Source organism: Podarcis vaucheri, assembly GCF_965113315.1.
Source record: "Podarcis vaucheri genome assembly, chromosome: 9".
Taxonomy (NCBI): Eukaryota; Metazoa; Chordata; class Lepidosauria; order Squamata; family Lacertidae; genus Podarcis; species Podarcis vaucheri.
Window position 1 is genome coordinate 27,652,941 of NC_138767.1, and position 20,856 is coordinate 27,673,796.

The 20,856-nt window shown below is 43.2% G+C and overlaps 1 protein-coding gene across 2 annotated transcripts in view; it reads right to left on the bottom strand.

Moving 5' to 3' along the window:
* Positions 1-15,146: 15,146 nt before the first annotated feature.
* Positions 15,147-20,856, bottom strand: part of NDST4 (N-deacetylase and N-sulfotransferase 4) — a 137,781-nt gene continuing 132,071 nt past the window's right edge. For both annotated transcript variants that reach the window (XM_082236924.1, XM_082236925.1), the window contains 3 exons: positions 19,554-19,663; positions 17,341-17,443; positions 15,147-15,884 (listed from right to left, as the gene is read on the bottom strand). In XM_082236924.1, coding sequence (XP_082093050.1) covers positions 15,765-15,884; positions 17,341-17,443; positions 19,554-19,663 — 333 coding nt within the window. In that variant the 3' untranslated portion in view covers positions 15,147-15,764. The remainder of the gene's footprint in view (positions 15,885-17,340; positions 17,444-19,553; positions 19,664-20,856) is intronic.

The window sequence follows — 20,856 nt, forward strand, 5'->3', positions numbered from 1 at the left end:
AGGAGAATTTTGCTTCTGCTGGATCTTTTTTTAACCTGTAAAAGTCTGAGCCTTGGGGATCTTGGTGGGTGATTTTTTTTTGGGGGGGGTTATATGTGTTCTAATATAGGAAAATCTGACAAAAGCAATTCCACTGGCATTGCTTGAAGGTGAGATAAGATTCCCGTGAGATCTGTCCTAAATAAAGTCATCCTTTGTGGGGGAACACCCCCCCAACATCCATGTTATACATCCATTTGGAGCGGGTTTTGGTTTTCAAAAGTGTAATTACAGATGTTCCCCAGGGCTGAGGAGAAAAATTGTATTAGTGTTAGGAACAAATAAGACTAGCAGATAATTGTGATAGTCCAGCCCAGCCCACTTTCTGCTCTTCTATACCTGCTGGGTAAGGGCAGTTTACACGGTGATCAGAAACAAAAGGGAATGAAAAGCAAAGCAAAGCAGTTCAAAGTCGTTGTACTACAGGGATATTCTATATTTTATTCTGCTATTCCCCTCGGTCCAATAAATATCCCTCATGCTTGGTCTCTTCATGCCCTGCTGAGAGCCATTTTGTTGCTTGTTATCTACAAGAAGGGACCACATAATTGCAAAAATCCACCTGGGGTCACACCTGGATCCACAGGATTGTGTGTATGCATCCGTAGCTGGATAAGGAACCAGATATGTAAATAGATGCTCTGTGTATTTGGTCTTTGATGTGATCCAGCTGCTAAGGTTTACCTGCACATAGTCCTAAAGTGATCATTGACAAGGTCCCCAAGTATATTCATCCCCTTCAAAGTCCTTCTAAAATAGTAGACCCTCAACCCGTTGAATAACCTTTTCTTTGATCACCATGGTGATTGCTTTTTTCATTTTGTAGTTTACACCAAAATTAATCCTAAAAGCTTTCCTTTTTGATTTGCAATCCCTCTGAATGCTCTGTGTTGAGAAGTTGTTTGTTCAGAAAGCCTATTGTTATCACTGCCTGCACATATTAATTGAGTACTGTCCTTCTGCAATAGGTGTAGCCAATATAGCACCTTCCAGATGTTATGGGACTACAACTCCCATCAGCATGACCAGTGGTCAGGGATTATGGGAGATGTAGACTAGCAACATCTAGAATATGGCATGTTGGCTCCCCCTTCTTTAGAGAAAGAATAGCTGGATCCTTCTTGTCATAGCTACAAGGGCTGAGTGGGATAGTCATTGGTTGGACAGAGAGATCTCATTCCCCAGGCTGAGGAACCTTCTCAGCATCCTAGTGCTAAGTAAGAAGGTGCTCTTGAAGTTCCTGCAGTGTTCCAGATGCAGCTTCTTCTTCTTTTGATAGCAAAACTGCTGGGTCAGAAACAGAGTCTTGTGTTGTATTCAGCAGTACACGAGGCACTTCTTCATGCCCAACAGGTACCCCATGCCAGCTACCCATCACTCCTGTGAGCAGACAAATTAGCATTGAAGGGAGTTGGACTTGATGAGCCTTTCAGCTCTACAATTCTATGTTTTTACATTTTTGATTAATGGAGAATGACACAAATTCACTATTTTAAAAAGGATGTGATGATAGTGGGCTTCTAAAGACTGGGGATTTTTTCTTCTTCCTCAAGTGTTATTGTCATTGCTGCAATAAGAGTGTGTTAGCGGTGGGTTTATACTGGACCATCTACATTAGTTATTAGTTGTTCTCTGAAGCCTCCCCAGTGTAACAGCTCTATGGAGGGGCAGTCTTGTGCTCTTTGTTGTTGTTGTTTAGTCGTGTCCGACTCTTTGTGACCCCATGGACCAGAGCACGCTAGGCACTCCTGTCTTCCACTGCCTCCTGCAGCTTGGTCGAACCCATGTTGGTAGCTTCGAGAACACTGTCCAACCATCTCTGTCATCCCCTTCTCCTTGTACCCTCAATCTTTCCAAACATCAGTGGGACGAAAGGCAACAACCCTGAAACATCTGTGGTATGAAAAGTTACATGGTTTCAGCAGGTAGCTACAGGACGTCCACTGACTGGAAATAAAGCAGTACACCCCTCACAAACCTTTCGTAGGGGCAAACAGTACTGAAAGGGGGATTGCGTATAACCACTCCCATACCATAATGAGCACAAGTAAACATGAATGCACAATGAAAAGGACATCTGGAGGAGTCCTACGATAAGAGGGGCAGCCTGAGGCATTGGCACATCAGCTGAGCTGCACAAAGGCTGGCATCTCTTTAATGAATCTGAAATGGACATGGGAAGCATTCCATTTTGGCATTTGGGTGTCATTTCAGTGATTGAAATGCATTCCTTCTTTATGACATTTTGAAATCCTGCAACACGAGCCTTCAAAGTACCAAATGTCTGTTTACAATCCATTTGATAATTGGATGGTTGAAGAAGAGGATTGGCTAGATGGAAGGAAATTTCATATCCTAACATGTTGGATGGTCTCTGAAGGCTTTCTTAGATTTTCATTCCACGGGGCAAGGACCAGGGATGAAGGAAGATTCCAAAATGGGGCAGCTCTAAATGTGGACAGATAGGAAGGCTGGCCCCATTTTGAGTTGCATCCTTTAAGCTAGGCCTGTCTGGAAATGGGGCTCACGCCATACCTGTGTTGCTCTCCTGCCTTTCCTGACAGTCTCCCCACAACCAAGGGGCAAAAAAGCATTGCCATAGGGTAAGGACGGGGGGGGGGGAATTCAATCCACTTTGTAATTAAAGATGAATGCACATCTGTCAAGTTCACACTAAATTATGTCAAATTCACATGGTGCAAATTCCTTCTATTAATACCATAGGGAAAGGTAACAGGTGACATGTTCTTTTTGACACAGGAGAGACTCTGTAGGCCCTCTGGCTAAAGGAAATCATTTCTTGCTGGGGATCACCAGTTCATAAACAAGCCTACAATTTGTGTCTGGAAGGGAACATTCTCTTGTCCCTTACACCCTTTCCCAAAGTAAGGCATCAACATGCTCCCAAGTAATGTGTACGGAAGTAGACAGAAGGGCAAGAAAATGACAGAGATATGAATAGAGGCCTTGAGGAAGGGTCCCCAACTAGTTGTGAAGGGGAAGTGCTGGGAATTTGGGCCTTTTAACTTTAATTTTATTAAAATTAATATATTTTTTGCGGGGGGGGGGGAACCCTCAATATTTCTTGAGTGTTAATGTCAAATAACCCAGTTGACTTTTTTGAAAATGCTGGAGGGTGCTAGCAAACACAACTTTAGCAACAGCCTAATGACTCCTCTCCACAAAATCAGTGTTTACTGGCGCTGACATATCAGAAGAGACAGAAGTTGCTAGGCTACTCCTACTAATCTTAATATCCTCATAGGATATCCTCAATATCACCAAATATGGGCCAAAAGGTTTCTGCACCTCTGAATTATAGGACTATATCACAGCATACCCCACCCTTCTTTCTATAATTATTTAAAAGAACCTTTTATATTTATGAGTTTTAAAGTTAGCAAATACTTAATATTCCAGAAGTATGCCAACAAACTGCTTCAAGCAAATATAGTTGGAGAAAAAAATAAACTTTATTTACATATTATGTGTCATCGAAGTATTGTTGTGTGTATTATTTTTTAAAGCACTCTTTTGGTGGGGTTTTTACATTATTATTAGTTGTTAAGTTATTAGTTGCTAATTATTAGCTGTGACAATGATAACAAATGTGATAAACTTCATTATTATTCTGGAATCAAACTTGCTGTGGGCCTAATTTTCCATCTCCTGCGGTTACCCTCATTCAGAGCTATATATTTGCTCCAATAAATACATAGAGGTCTTATCTTAGAATCATAGAATTGTAGAGTTAGAAGGGACTGGAAGGGTCATCTAGCCCAATGCCCTGCAATACAGCAATCTCAGCTAGAGCATCCATGGCAGATGGCCATCCAATTCTGCTTTAAAACCTCCAAGGAAGGAGAGTCCATAACCTCCCAAGGAAGACAGTTCCACTGTTGAACGTCTCTTACTGTCAGAAAGTTCTTCCTGATATTTAGTCAGAATCTCCTTTCTTGTGACTTGAAGCCATTGGTTTGGTCCTACCCTCTGGAGCATAAGAAAACAAGCTTACTCTATCTTCTCTGTGGCAGCCCTTGAGACATTTGAAGATGGCTATCATAACTCCTCTCAGTCTCCTCTTTTCCAGGCTGAACATACCCAGCTCCCCCTGGAAAAACACAAGTGCTAAGTCAAGAACAAGCCTTGGCTATAGTGCAGAGTTTGTCTGGAACAAGACAAAACATGAACATGGGTTTGGATGCATTGCTAAGCCAAACTATGGGAGGTAGCATGGGAGAGAATCATAGAATCATAGAATCATAGAGTTGGAAGAGACCACAAGGGCCATCGAGTCCAACCCCCTGCCAAGCAGGAAACACCATCAGAGCACTCCTGACATATGGTTGTCAAGCCTCTGCTTAAAGACCTCCAAAGTAGGAGACTCCACCACACTCCTTGGCAGCAAATTCCACTGTCGAACAGCTCTTACTGTCAGGAAGTTCTTCCGAATGTTTAGGTGGAATCTTCTTTCTTGTAGTTTGGATCCATTGCTCCGTGTCCGCTTCTCTGGAGCAGCAGAAAACAACCTTTCTCCCTCCTCTATGTGACATCCTTTTATATATTTGAACATGGCTATCATATCACCCCTTAACCTCCTCTTCTCCAGGCTAAACATGCCCAGCTCCCTTAACCGTTCCTCATAAGGCATCGTTTCCAGGCCTTTGACCATTTTGGTTGCCCTCCTCTGGACACGTTCCAGTTTGTCAGTGTCCTTCTTGAATTGTGGTGCCCAGAACTGGACACAGTACTCCAGGTGTGGTCTGACCAGAGCAGAATACAGTGGCACTATTACTTCCCTTGATCTAGATGCTATACTCCTATTGATGCAGCCCAGAATTGCATTGGCTTTTTTAGCTGCCGCGTCACACTGTTGGCTCATGTCAAGTTTGTGGTCAACCAAGACTCCTAGATCCTTTTCACATGTACTGCTCTCAAGCCAGGTGTCCCCCATCTTGTATTTGTGCCTCTCATTTTTTTTGCCCAAGTGCAATACTTTACATTTCTCCCTGTTAAAATTCATCTTGTTTGTTTTTGCCCAGTTCTCTAATCTGTCAAGGTCGTTTTGAAGTGTGATCCTGTCCTCTGGGGTGTTAGCCACCCCTCCCAGTTTGGTGTCATCTGCAAATTTGATCAGGATGCCCTTGAGTCCATCATCCAAGTCGTTGATAAAGATGTTGAATAAGACCGGGCCCAAGACAGAACCCTGTGGCACCCCACTAGTCACTCTTCTCCAGGATGAAGAGGAACCATTGATGAGCACCCTTTGGGTTCGGGCAGTCAGCCAGTTACAAATCCACTGAGTGGTAGCATAGTCAAGACCGCATTTTACCAGCTTCTTTACAAGAATATCATGGGGCACCTTGTCAAATGCCTTGCTGAGATCAAGGTAGGCTACATCCACTGCGTTCCCTTCATCTACCAGGCTTGTAATTCTGTCAAAAAACGAGATCAGGTTAGTCTGACATGACTTATTTTTCAGAAATCCATGCTGACTATTGGTGATCACAGCATTCCTTTCTAGGTGCTCACAGACTGTTTGCTTAATGATCTGTTCCAGAATCTTCCCTGGTATTGATGTCAGACTGACTGGGCGGTAATTATTTGGGTCCTCTCTTTTCCCCTTTTTGAAAATAGGGACAACATTTGCCCTCCTCCAGTCTGCCGGGACTTCGCCTGTTCTCCAGGAATTCTCAAAGATGACTGCCAGTGGTTCTGAGATCACATCTGCCAGTTCTTTTAATACTCTTGGATGCAGTTCATCTGGCCCTGGAGACTTGAATACATCTAAACTAGCCAAATATTCTTGTACTATCTCCTTAGTTATTCTGGGCTGTGTTTCCTTTGCTGAATCATTTGCTCCCAATTCTTCAGGTCGGGCATTGTTTTCTTTATCGGAGAAGACTGAGGCAAAGAAGGCATTGAGGAGTTCAGCCCTTTCTGTGTCCCCTGTTTGCATTTCACCATCTTCTCCTCTGAGTGACCCCACTGTTTCTTTGTTCTTCCTTTTGCTACGAACATACCCATAAAAGCCTTTTTTGTTGCTTTTAACCTCTCTAGCAAGCCTGAGTTCATTCTGTGCTTTAGCTTTTCTGACTTTGTTTCTACACGTGCTGGCTATTTGTTTGAATTCCTCTTTGGTGGTTTCCCCCCTTTTCCATTTTTTGTACACATCCTTTTTTAATCTTAATTCAGTTAAAAGTTCTTTAGATAGCCACCCTGGCTTCTTTAGGCACCTTCCATGTTTCCGTCTCATTGGTATTGCCTGTCGTTGTGCTTTTACTATCTCCCTCTTAACAAACTCCCAGCCATCATGAACTCCCTTTCCTTTTAGTATTGCTGTCCATGGGATCTCACCCAGCACTTCCCTAAGTTTTATGAAGTCGGCTTTCTTAAAGTCAAGAAATTGAGTCCAAGTATGCTTGGCTGCTCCTTTCCGCTGTATAGTAAACTTCAGAAGAGCATGATCACTCGCGCCTAATGATCCTTCCACATCTACCCCACTAACCAGGTCATCAACATTGGTTAGGACCAGATCTAAAATGGCTGTTCCTCTTGTTGCTTCTCCCACTTTCTGGACAATGAAGTTGGCTGCAAGGCCAGTGAGGAATCTGTTTGACCTTATGCTCTTGGCTGAGTTTGACGTCCAACAAATATCCGGGTAATTGAAGTCCCCCATTACTACTATCTCCCTTCCTTTTGCATGCTTGGCCATCTATTCCAGGAAGGCATCATCTATGTCCTCCGTTTGGCTTGGGGATCTATAGTAAACTCCCACAATGAGGTCTCTGTTATTCTTCTCTCCCTTAATTTTGACCCAAATACTCTCACTTTGGCTTTGAGGTTCTAAATCTTGGATCTCTTCACAGGTATACACATCCCTGACATATAACGCCACTCCTCCTCCTTTCTTGTCTGGTCTGTTTCTCTGAAATAGATTGTATCCCCCCATTATTACATTCCAATCGTGGGACTTATCCCACCAGGTTTCAGTGATGCCTATTATGTCATATTTAGTTTGCTGTACCAAGAGCTCAAGCTCATCTTGTTTATTTCCCATGCTTTGCGCATTAGTGTACAGACATTGAAGTCCATTAATCATTCCCCTGTGTCTCTTATTTAAGGATTTTTTCCTCCCACCACTAGGTCCACGTGCTGTTTGCTCCATTTGGTCTATGACATTTGGATGATCATCTTCATTAATTGATAGACTCCTACCTTCAGGAGCACTGTCTCCCTCCCCCACATTAGTCAGTTTAAAGCCCTCCTGATGAGGTTTCTGAGATTTTTGGCAAAAACATTTCTCCCAACCGTTGTGAGGTGCAGCCCATCACTTGCCAGAAGTCCATCTTCAAGAAACTGCAGTCCGTGATCTAAGAATCCAAACCGTTCCTGTTTACACCATTTGCGAAGCCAGCTGTTCACTTCCACTATTTTCCCCTCTCTCCCTGGGCCACGTCGTTCAACTGGGAGGACAGACGAGATGACAATTTGTGCATTTAGTTGCTTTAATTTCCTGCCGAGAGCCTCGTAGTCTCTTTTGATCTTCTGGAGGCTATTGCTTGCAGTGTCATTGGTTCCCACATGAACCAAGAGGAAGGGGTATTTGTCAGTGGGTTTTATGATTCCTTGCAGTTGTTCAGTTACATCTTAGATCTTAGCCCCGGGGAGACAGCACACTTCCCGAGACATCTTGTCAGGCCCACAGATCACTGCTTCTGTTCCCCTTAGTAGGGAATCCCCTATCACCACTACACGCCTCCTCTTAGGTTTGGTCGGGGTTCTTCCGTGAGCTGTCCGTTCCAAGGTCACCTGCACATTCCCTGAGGACTGACTTTGCTGCTCGTCTTCATATACCTGATCGACTGTAATGAGGGAGAGATCCTCAAATGGAGTCTGCTCTTCGTCTTCCATGCTAGGGGAGAGGACCTCAAAGCGATTGTGTATTTCTAAACAATCAGAGTGGACCCTGGGCCTCCTACTTCTTTGAGTCACGTTTCTCCATATATCTGGCTCCTGTGTTGGTGAACAAGCCTCCTTCTCAGGGGAGTCCCCTGTCTCCTCCTTGGTGGGGACGGTGTGCTCTGTTGCTTCCAAGAAGAGCTCCAGCTCTCTAATTCTTTGGAGCGTAGCTACACGTTCCTCCAGTTGCTGGACTTTGTCTTTTAAAAGGGCAATCAACATGCAATTGCTGCAGGTAAAGCTGCCTGCAACCTTTGGCAAGATGGCAAACATTGCGCAGGAATCGCAGGCGACTGCAGCTGTTCCCTCCCCTTCCATCATGAGATCGTGTTGTTGGGGGTGGCTACAGAGGTCCTCCATCATAAAAAGCTTGAAGACAGGACAAATAACTTCACCCACAAAAAAACAAAAAAAAAACCTAGGTCTCCCCCAACAAACGTTTGAGACTAGCTCCCCTAAATCTAAAAGATGGGTATAACTACGCGCGCCACTAGGCGCGCGCCGCTGCCCTACAAACTCTGATAAGCTCCTCCCACAGCTAATCCCCTGCCTCAACAGAAACCCTGCCCCCTCTGACCTTTACACAGGGAAAACAGCTAATCAGCCACAAAGAAACACACACACACACACACAAGAAAACCCTTTTTGCTCCTTCTTCAACTGCTGCCCTACAAACTCTGATAAGCTCCTCCCACAGCTAATCCCCTGCCTCAACAGAAACCCTGCCCCCTCTGACCTTTACACAGGGAAAACAGCTAATCAGCCACAAAGAAACACACACACACACACACACACACACGAAAACCCTTTTTGCTCCTTCTTCAACTGCTGCCCTACAAACTCAAGTGGAAGGGCCTTATATTTTTCCTTGGAGTACCCTCATCCTGGTTTGTCCATGCTTAGCCGTGGTTTGGGTTTGCGTTGTGAATGAACCAGGCATGTATGTTTATCTCTTTCTTTGGTGGGCTAATCTGAAACACCGGGGTTTTGTTTTTTAATTCAAGGCAATAATTATTATTACCAAATCCAGCCCTCCCCCTCCTTTTGTACTACAATAACTGTGCAGAAGAAATGGTTAAAGAGCTTACTGGAATAATCTAGATTGTTTCCATTCGAAAGTGCTTCACTGCTTTGGTGTTAAGTACGTAGTAAAAAATAAAAAACCAGCTGTAGGCACAACTGATTTCATTTCCCCAAATGATGTGGCAGCAACCAGCCTCAAGGAAAGGAGCAGGTTGAAGTGCAAATGGTCAACATTGCATTTAGAATAGCTAATAATAGTAATAATCCTTTATGCTGTTGTAGAGCCTTTTATGTAAGAACAGAAAAGGTCACAGGAATACAAAGAGTGACTATTTCATGGCTGCACACTCACTTAGTGTCCTTTTAACATTTCCACAAGCTCAAGGGGAGGGGGGGGCAAAGAGAAAGAGAGAGAAATAATTGTAAAGAAAGTAACTAAACATATTCCCATACTGATGAGGCAGAGAGGATGAGTGATAATACTGGGGGCCACAGCATTTGTTGACCCTATAGCTATTTGGCCTCCAGTCATTTCCCTTTAATGCCTGCACAATTGTCAGTGGGAAGACTTTAAGAGCATTGGCAGCACCATTCCAAGACTGTTGGTTATGAGAATCCACCCCATTTCAACACTGAAAATATTTACTGCCAGGCTAGGATCAATGCAGACAAGAACTAGCAGATATCCTGACTTGCCTGCACTAGGTACAGGCCGCAGGTTGGAGAGAGTATTCTTTCACATAAATAAAGTTATAAATATTCTGAATATTTCAGATGGGGCTTTCCAAGCACCAGAGAGATCTCTTAGATATGGCTGGCCATATCCATGATGAAGTGTTATACAGTTTCCAGGTGGGCACCATGTTCCGACCTTAATTTTGGAAGCAAGCCTCCAAGAGGTGACTTTCTCAGGATACAAAGGCTAGGGGTGAACTACTCCATTTGTTCACTTGCATGCAAAATGTAAAGGTAAAGGGACCCCTGACCGTTAGGTCCAGTGGCGGACGGCTCCGGGGTTGCGGCGCTCATCTCGCTTTACTGGCCAAGGGAGCCAGCGTACAGCTTCCAGGTCATGTGGCAAACCAGAGCTGCGCATGGAAATGCCGTTTACCTTCCCGCCGGAGCGGTACCTATTGATCTACTTGCACTTTGACGTACTTTCGAACTGCTAGGTTGGCAGGAGCAGGGACCAAGCAACAGGAGCTCACCCCGTCGCAGGGATTCGAACTGCCGACCTTCTAATCGGCAAGCCCAAGAGGCTCAGTGGTTTAGACCACAGTGCCACCTGCATCCCTCCCACATACAAAACTTACCATGCTTTTAATAAAATGCAGCTGTAGAGATTGCGATCTGCAGTAGGAAGATCAGTGTGGATGTGGAAATGGGTAGGGAAAAGTACTTCTTAACTCTTTCTCACCTAAGGTGGCTCTCCCCACCCCACACACCTAAAATCTCCACTACCAACTGCTTTTCCGCTTGCAGGGGGGAAAGATATGTGTACAAAGTGTGTTCTCTAATAAATGAGAGCACGTGTTGCGGTGTGGGCCACCAGGCCAGGCCTCTTGTTGCCAGGCAGGTTAATAGTTGTTGCCTGACATCATGATTGGGTAACCGGGTTGCTGGGGCAAATTGTATGTTGCAAATTGTGTGGGTGGGACCATAGTCTTTAAATATTGGTGCACTCTGGTTTCTCTTTCTCTTTGCAGAGTGCATCGGATCACCCGCCCGCCCGCCCTCTTTCCGGTTGACCTTGCTTTGCCTGTCATGGGGTCGTCTGCTTTGGAGCAGGGGCCTAGTAGGAATTTTGCCATTTGGTGATTGGCTGTGCCATTTGGTTTTTGCCTACTACTCAGCAATTCGTCACAACTTGTAAGGTTGCGGTTGGGCATTGGTTATAATATGCTGGTGGTGGAGTCAGGCTGGGCCTGCCTCTCCTATTGCGCTGAAGGGAATTCCGTTAAAGGAATCCTGGGGCTTGCCATGATTTCGTCCAATCCCTGTTATGGGACCAGGGCCGCTCAATCCCTGTTATGGGAATCTTTGTTATAGGACCGGGCAGGCAAGCTTTCAGGGAGCTGCTGGGGTGAGTGGCGTGGGTCCGACGCTTAGCTCAAATGACCCCCAAGTTTGACTTTCTCTTCTACTGGCTACCAATCGGACCTCGGGATGTCAGTTCTGTCCCAGGTGGGGGGACAGATAGTCATAACCAATGTCTAAGCAACCACTCACTGATTTTGTATTTTAATAAAGTTGGGGCCAAAATAGTGCCCAAAAACCAAAACTAAAATTACGTGTTATGTGTGAAGTTATTTGAGGGGTGGCCTGGGGACCTACACACGCAATGTGTGATGTGACATCACCGTACTTTGTATTTCCTGGCACAGCCACCAGCAGCCAATGATGTGAGCAAATTGTACAGTGTGCTGATGCAAGCTCACACCTTGTGCGACGCCAGGCATGAAACTAGGAACACAGGAAGAAGGGAAATGTCTTTCCGCATTTCCTGCAGTGTCCAGATCTACCCACTCGGCAGGGAACTGAAATGGGGCTTCTCCAGATATTGGACATTGGTTTGTGACTAGTCAATTGTGACTCCAATGCATGAATTCCCCACTTATGGGCTAAGTGCCCCTCCTCATAGGTGCTGGGATGCACGACATCAATAAAGGAAAAGAAGAAGAGGTCAAAAACAGCAGCAAAGCTACCTCTGTCCTCTGCCAAGAAACAGCACTGTGTCCCATCCATTTCTTCTGAACTTGATGTGAGGCTACTGTCTTTGAATCAGGTGTTGCAGGATTATTCCCCCAAAGGCCAAAAATGTGATAAAAGATATCCTTCGAGCCAATCATTTGGAGAAGCCCTTAAGACACAGCACTATTGCTAAACATTCATCTGCGCAGCTTCAGGACAAGCGCCAAGGCAACTGGAGGCTGGCGGAGGAGGAATAAAACTCTTGATGGAGTGGAAACCTTTACGTCTTGAACTGTTTAATCTTCAGGGCTTAGGGACCAGGTGGTGGGACGGTTGCTTGTGGACTCATAAAAAAAGAGGATACGGTTCAGCAAAATGAAAAGGACAAAATAGGACACTGATTTGCATAAAAATTGCATAAGCTAATTTATATGAATAGGTGCAGATTTTAAATGACATACCACAATTTAAACAGAAATACAATCCATCTCACCATTGTGGGGAAGACTATGACCTGGTGATCTTTGTGCCTACTCCGTCTGCTGCTTAGGTGCTACCTGCAGTCCCTGCTCCTTAATGGATTTGAACAGGATAGCCTTCCACATAGAGCTATATCCTTTGTACAGTAGGCCACACGATGATCTTAGGCATCCAACCACTTGGAGGCATCATAAGAAAATAAGAGGAGCCCTTCTAGGAATCCAAAGGGAAACAACGGGAGACCATCTACAGAATATCGCAGCGGAAATGTTTATTCTGTAGAAGTGTGAGGAAGAAAAAAATAAGGTGTATGCACATAGTATATCCCCCTAAACAAACAAAGAAACCTAAAAAATATTCCAGGGTGATTGAAAGTTTTGTCCCCTTTAGTTCCAGCATCAAGTATATATCCAGGCAAATGGGATTTGCAACAGTTCGGTAGAAAACAATCCATTTTCAAGGCATTAAACATCAAAGTACATATTGGAATTATTTTCCAGTGTGTTTGTGTGTGTGTGTGTGGGGGGGAGCAATTATGTTTTCTATATATATTTATATAAATCCAGTTCTTGCAACATGGCAGATGTAAGAGTTTGTGTCGCTTGTGAATCTTTATTCGTTGCTGTAGATGCAGCAGTGTTGGGGAGCATCCAGTCCTTGAGTCCACACTTTATAAAATGCATAGGAAAGAGACACTGGATGCAGAGAAAAAGAAAACATGTTTTCTTTAAATGAAGCATTTATTACCACCCCCGTTGACGGCATCGCTACTCTGGAAACTCCATGAATTCGCCTTCGCCCCCCTTTTAAAGCTATCTATGGCATAGATATGCCTTAAGACAAAACTCCTCTACAAGCACTTTTAAAACAGCTGCGAGGTTGCTTGCATGTACTAAAGTGGTGAGAGATTGTAAGAAAAAATAATGTTAATATTAAGAAAGCTTGCAAGACACTGTGATACCAAATTAGAGCCTTTGGGGAATCTTAACAAGGAAGGAAAATTTTATTGTATGGATATTATTAGGCTAGAGAAACTATGAATATGGGGCGGACTCTTTTCTGTTGACACCAAGGCAACGGGAGGAAGTCTCAGCTCCTTCTACTCAGAACCAATGTTCAGTGATGCCAAAAGCATAACTGAGTGATTACACCCCACAAGATCAGTTGTTTCTCCAACACAAATGTGCTCCTTAGCAAACCTGTTTCGGAGAATAAGTGTACTGCTTAGATCCAACCTGTTGTGGAAAGAGCTCTTAAGCTCTCACACAACAGCCCACACAAGTCTAGAAGGCATGCCTGAGACAGGTGTTCCCAGCACAGAAAGAGCTTTTAAATCTCTCCGCCTTGCGGTGCATTTAATCTGTGTGATGTCAGCTGGCCGGCAACAGAAAGCTGCAATTGCATAAGTTAAATGCATGCAACTTATGAGTCAACTCATAAATTGTCTAAATTGTCAGGAGATGTGTCTTGTAGAGTTAATTAGCTCCTTCCCCCAAGATACATACTTTATTTCATTTCATAATTCAAGCATTGTGAGAACTTGGATCAACAATGATGCTTGTATATTTCACCTCTTCAAAGCATACCATATCCTCTATACTAAATAAATCCCTGCACATGGAAACCTAGATGTCAAGAAGGGTTGTTCTAGCCTAGTCACCCCTGACACGCTAGTTTTCCATGTGGGTGCTCTTTGTTTTTGTGTTTGTTTTGTTTTGAAATATGAAGCAGTACACTCCATGAGACTAGGCCTATGATACCAGGAAGTGGTTTCATGTCTAATCAAAACAGGACAACAGAAATGGTGTGGGTCACACAAGCAATTTGTTGTATGCTTTGTTAAAAATCACACAGCACCTTCCTATACACATCTATTTAGAAATTTCACTGAGTTCAATGGGTCATGCTCCTAGGAAAGAGAGTATAGGCTTTCAGCCTTAAGGCACCATTAAAAAGTCACTGTTGCAAATCATTTTTAATACTCCATGATCCACTTTGTCCTGTTAATCAACACAGTTCTTTCTTTAACACAACTTTGTGATACTACCCCTTACCTGATGTGTGACATACTTTATGTAAAGTCCTCAGCGATACACTTAAAACTGATTTCGAAGCATGGTTGCTACTCAGCACAAAAGCTCCCATTGAAGTTTTATCTGGGTACTTGCCGAAAAATTATTGTGACAGTCACAGAAAATCAGCATTTTGTTTGGTAATGTAGGAGGCAGTGGTGGAGCTTCATGCTCCACCGGAGGGTGGAGAGCAGGTGGGGATGGGGCTGGAGCATATCCTGGGGGCATGACGTGCCACCTGCAGGGGCGTGGTGTGCATCCTGGGGGCATGGCACCTAGCGCGGGTGGGGAGCAGCCATGATAGCACCCCACCGGGATCGCACTGCCAGAGGCACTGCGCTCCCCCTGCACCCCTCTTCCTCCACCAGTGGTAGGAGGCGATTCATGGGGAAAGTCACCATATGGAGGTTGCTTGAAGTCACTCCACATACTGGAACTAGGAAGATAGGACTTTAGGGAAGAAGCCCAGGACGTGCAGAAGGCCCCCAAACACAGCAATGCCGTTGTCTTACCGTATTTGAAAATTAAGAAAGACACAGCGCCATCTAAAGAGGGGAGGCCTTGTAAGACTGTTATGTCTTGAGTCTAAAATCACCTGACGGCACCACTGACCCAATGAGGCAGTCATTGCCACATGACCAGTTTCTTGTGTGAAGTGGCACAGCACATAGGTGAGACACTTATTATTGCTACAACCACTCAAAAGTGCCAACCTGAGGCCGAGATGCTATACACAAGCTGGTGGCCACCATGTGGAATAATCAACACCACATAGCAGCTGTAACTTTGTAAGCAGCAACGTCTCCTTAAGAAACCTTGAGCTTCTGCTGGCCTATATATATATATATATATATATATATATATATATATATATATATATATATATATATTCTGACTGAAGAGTGTTCTGTATCATTAAGAAGAAGGAATAAAACAAGCAGCACAGAACAAGCAAGCATACCTACAGGAATGCCGACCCTTGCAGAATGTAACTGCCTTCATTTTACTGGGGGGGGGGGGCTAGCTGCAAGATGAGCCCCAAAATAACAAAGGAGGGAGGGATATAGAAGCTGACTAAAATTGCAGTTGTCAAGGAAATTACAAACCTCGCAATCCACCGAGAGATGTTTCCATCCTTTGCTTGTGTCTTGACAGACTGTAATTTGTCATATAGGATGAAGACTATCGATCATACATACAGTTTCTGTGACTGTCTGGTAAACAGAATAAGTCTGAGCCCCAGACTGGATAAAGAACAATGCCTCATAGCTCAGAATCTTTCCCCAGAAGCTGACTAAAAACGGCTACTAATAACTGTCAGCCTGTGCATATTTAACAATTTTGCTCTTTTCTGGTTGTGTGTGTGTGGCCTTTTAAAAATTTGCTCTTGAGAAAGAATTATTCATGAGATCCTTCACTAATAATCGGACGTGAACCGGGAACGTGAAGAGTGGGAGAGTGAAAAAAGCAGGGCATCGGCGCTTTGGTGTCTCTTTGCTATCTCACTTTCTGAAGTTCTTGTCTTAGCCACGATGGCAAAGGTTGTCCCAGTCTGTGCAGCAGTTTGGATAGTTCCACATTGTGATCTCTGTAGTAGTTTGAAAGGAATGCCCTAGACTGACAATGAGGAAAAGAAAGCAACTGTCAGACTGAGTCCTCTGCATAGGATTTACCTAAAACAATAATTCTTATAAAACCCTTTTCTCAGGCCGCTTGAAAGCTATAGGGGGATCTCAGCCAACCCCTTAATAAACTTGTTTCTTTGTTCTACAAATCAAAACACATGCATAACTCATATATTTTATTCATGGCAGTCTTGCTTTTCTCATGTGATGGATGTGCCTGCTGGGCTATATAGATTCATCTTAAAATCTTGGCTATATGTAACTCCATCTTGTAATTTATTTTTTATACTGAATATGCTCTGTGTATGCTTCTGCTATTTTATGTAGGGCTATGTGTTAGTTTGCACATATGGTTATGATAAATCAATAACAATTAAACAAAAAAAACGGATGTGCCTGCTTTTGTGAGCAAAGTCACATGAAGTCAGATGTAATGTTTGATCACTGAACTTTGCTAGAGTGTTCCTCGGGTGGGGTAGCAGACTTCATTACTGCTTGGACACTGGGTAGCATTTTGAATCAAAACTTTACTTTGGCATGACTTCACCCAGGTTTGGCATCGGTTTGGCCGCCTCTCGATATAGCGTCCAAAAATTTGGCATGAGGGTTCCTGAAGAGGGGATGACAGATATCAATGCTTGGATGTTGGGCACTATTTTGATTCAATATGGCAGATCCAAACGTGACTGTGGTGTGAATTTGCCCCCCCCCCCAACTTGGCACAAGGGTTCCTAAGTTGGGGGTGAGAGTCTTTGAATGCCAAGCACCATTTTGAATCAAGATGGCAGACCAAAATGAGACTTTGCTGTGTCTTCACAATTTTTTTAGCGTGATGGGTTCAAACCCATAAATTACACTATCCATTTTAAAACCACAATATGGTTTGTTTGTTTTTTACAAAAAATATCCAGGGCAGCACTAGGCACTCCCCACTAGTATATTATATTTCTGATAATAAGCTTTCAACAGGAATCACTGCCATTAGCCCTGCACAATAAAGGCACAATTCAGTTTCCAATCAGGACCAGCAACGAGGGTTAGCAGGCCCTGCTGAGATTCCTGCCTCTACAAGTTGCCCATTGTCATCCCCTCAGATCTTCTGGTCTTACTGCTTCTCACTGCTGCTGCTAAATGTTTGGCATGTGCTCTCTGAGCACATGAGCAATGACAGGAGAAGCAGCAACCTCTGCTTGCTTTCCCCCCTCCCTCTGGTAGGCCAAGTGGATTGGTCCTGGACAAAAAGGGCAAGCCAATGGGCAGCAGCAACAGAAGGAAGACCCACTCAGAAAAGGGAAACTCCTTGGTGGCATCTTGCAAAAGACCTCCAACTGAGCCTGGATCTGGTACTGCTCCTAGTAGTGAACCCCCCTTTTTTCTTCATTGAGACATTAAAATGGTACCTAATGTTAGTATAGCTGTAAAGTTTAGATATATGAAGAAAATGGTACCTCTTGATCCATTGGTGGGTATTTTCGGCCTTTACTTTTCCCCAGGCATTTTGTCTTTCCTCCTTCCAGTAGTTGACACCAAAACCCTTTCTGAGGGTCAAACCTACAAAAGTTTGCCTAAATTAATGGAAGATGTACATGGGAGAAAACCAAAGCTTCTCAACACTCAATGGCAGTCATCTCTGGCAGTCATTTTCACCTTTCCAATGCAAAAGAAATCTGGGCAAGAATTTGAAATGTCAAACTTAAAAATCAAGGATGGAGGAACTGTATTTTTTTTTAAAAAAATCATACTAATGAAGGAACCAAATATATTAATTTTGAATATACTGTGGCAGCATATGTAAAATGCTGGGAAAGTTTGCAATGTTTTCACTATTTAGTAGATGTTTTGGAAGGCCGCAGAATAATTGGTTGGAATATAACAGTAATTAGCTGCCAAATGTATTTTTTTCCCCTTTGCCTTGGGCTTCTTCCGATAATAGCAATGAACCTGAATATACCCACATATAAAAACACATTTCAGATATAGAGAGGTATTTTCCCTCCCAGCTTGGTCTGTTACTTCTATTCCTCAGCCCCTAAATTGTATTTTAGTTGTGGCATCAATTAAAATTAAATAAATCATTGATTTAAAAAGGATATATTGAGAGGAGATTCATTTCTATCTACAATTTCCCAATCTCCTTTTTGCATAGCAAAGTACTTTTGCTAGCTTCCAGTAATTTCCCAAGAGGAGAAGCAATGTCACTGCCTATGCACAAGGAAAGAAATAAAGCTGTAGAACTTATACTCCAAACAATATATATGCTTTCCAGGAAATGTATATAACTTTATCAAGAAACAGTGCTAATTTGACAAGCTTTTAAAAAGTTTCTCCTTTTAAAATCTAACCCCAAATTACTTTCCTCTTCCTCATTCTCTATAACTACGCTCTTTTTCCTTTTTACTCTTTCTATTTCTTTAATCAAGTAAAAACAAAGGCAGGCAGATGATTTGGTGCAATGGTGCCCTTTTAAAAAAAGGGTGGTGGGACCAAGGCACCTCAACTGACCATAAAGAGGAGTGGGGAAGTGGGGAGGTTGGGGGAGTGGTATTCTACAAATTATACACCTACTCATGTTAGGACACCAAAAATAACTGATTACAGGAAAAATAATAAGGTGGAGCTGAGGAAAATCAGGACAGGCAGCTGTCAAAAAAAGCCCAGAAGAAATGTGTGCTTTGCTGCCAACTCTGGATGAGCCCTAAGCAGTGAAACTGCAGAAGCTTGCATTGATTTTATAACCACTGGTATTGCGGAGAGTGGGCACAATCCACGGTTGTAATATAGTTACTGATTCACACTTGTGTTCATGAAAGGGTTAACCAGAGCTCAGGTTGCCAATGAGGTGGAGCTTAGTAGGCTCCCTACAGCCTTTTGTTTTCTCCCTCCCAGTCTTTCTCTTTCTGTTTTGTGGAACAAGCAAATAGCCATGTGGCAATGGCTCACTACAAGTGGGCTGAATCTCTTTGAAATGATATTTTATAAGAAGAAGAAGAAGAAGAAGAGTTTGGATTTGATATCCCGCCTTTCACTCCCCTTCAGGAGTCTCAAAGCGGCTAACAATCTGCTTTTATAGTCTGCATCTTTGCTCACCCAAAGATAGCATGATCCTTTTTGTAAGGAAACCAAGCACATTAAAACTTGGTTAGATTTACATCTGCATTCAACCATCTTTTAAACAAACCTTTAAAATACTTAGGAGAGAATAAATCACAGACAGTTAGCTTTGCAAATAAGTGAATATTTTATTCCCAAGAGTTTCCAGAAGTTGCAGCAAACAAGTCTCCATCCGTGGGCAGTACATCGAAGATGAAAAAGGTTCCAAATGACTTAAAAAGGAAAAGAACTTGGTTACCTTACAAAAAGAATCATGCAATCTTTGGGTTAGCAAAGATGCATACTATAAAACCCAGGTTGGGCTTTATTTTTATGTACATCTGTATGCATCCTGAGCCCGCTGAACATGAAAACATGAGAACCCCCTGAGAAGATAATGTGACTTCAGAATGCTGAGCATTTCCAGTCTGTTACCCAATAGTGCAATGGGTGAAGATCTTTATTCTTGTGTAAACTTTCACCTAACAACCATATAATAATTACCTGTGCAAAATTCAGATGCAGAGGATGACAACCAAAGGGTTTAAAAAAGGAAGTAAAGGGGACTTACGTTAGGGCTTCTGAATAATTATAATGAGGAGAAACTCCCAAAAACTTTTGAACTTCATCCATTACGGTTGCTGGGTCACTTCTTAGCTGCTGTCCATCAATTATTAGCAACTGTATGGATAGATAAATTGTTTGTTTAAATAAACATCTCAGATGAAGTGTGAGTTAGTGTTGCTTGAATTACAAGATACCTAGACAAAAGATGAGTATGTGATTGGATCTTGTTTTCTATGATACAACACTACAAATGCATTTACAAACTGTAAAGGCAACATATTTGCAAAATAAACTTGCCAGATGACCACAGAACTGTGTGAATGCTTCCCCCACCATCCCCAAAGGTATATACTGAAAAGTGAACACACAAAGAAATGTTGTCAGTACACCCACTGGTCCTATCTCCACCTCACATTCAGTTTGGTGCCTACATGCATGAAGCTGTAGACCTCAATGGATCTATAGGAGTAACATTCAATGCATGGGGCAGGCTCCTCCAAATTTTTCAACCTGGTACTGGTTGCTCGGTCCCAGCTCCTGCCAAACTAGCAGTTCGAAAGCACGTCAAAGTGTAAGTAGATAAATAGGTACCGCTCCGGCGGGAAGGTAAACGGCGTTTCCATGCGCTGCTCTGGTTCACCAGAAGCAGCTTCGTCATGCTGGCCACATGACCTGGAGGCTGTACGCCGGCTCCCTTGGCCAATAAAACGAGATGAGCGCCGCAACCCCACAGTCGGTCACAACTGGACCTAATTGTCAGGGGTCCCTTTACCTTTACCTACAAGTACTCCAACATTTAAACTGTTTTTAATTCTGAATTTTAAGTTCTTCTAACCAGCCCTTGGAACTGCTGGTGATGATGATGATGATGATGATGATGATGATGATGATAATAATAATAATAATAATAATAATAATAATAATAATAATAATAGACTCCTATGAATATAGATGACAAATATAACATGCTGCTATGGTTGCAAGAAGCTGCACACAGCTTTTAAAGTTTCCTTGCTGGATATCATTTTTGACTGAGCTTATTTTAAATTATTGAAATTCTGAGTGCACATTATTAATTATGAGTGCCCCACAACTGCACTTTAGCACAGTTGCTAAGTGCTTACGGTTACTAGCCTTTGTAACTCCAACCGGGCAAGCTGAGAAAGAGGCTCATTTTAGAAGAAAGGAAGCAGACTGAAGGATCTGCAGTCACTCTGATAAAATCAGAGCTGGCATATGTGTTACATTCCTGGCAATGGTTGGCAGGGCTGCAGTCTTACTACAACAAGAGGAGGTCAATCAAACTC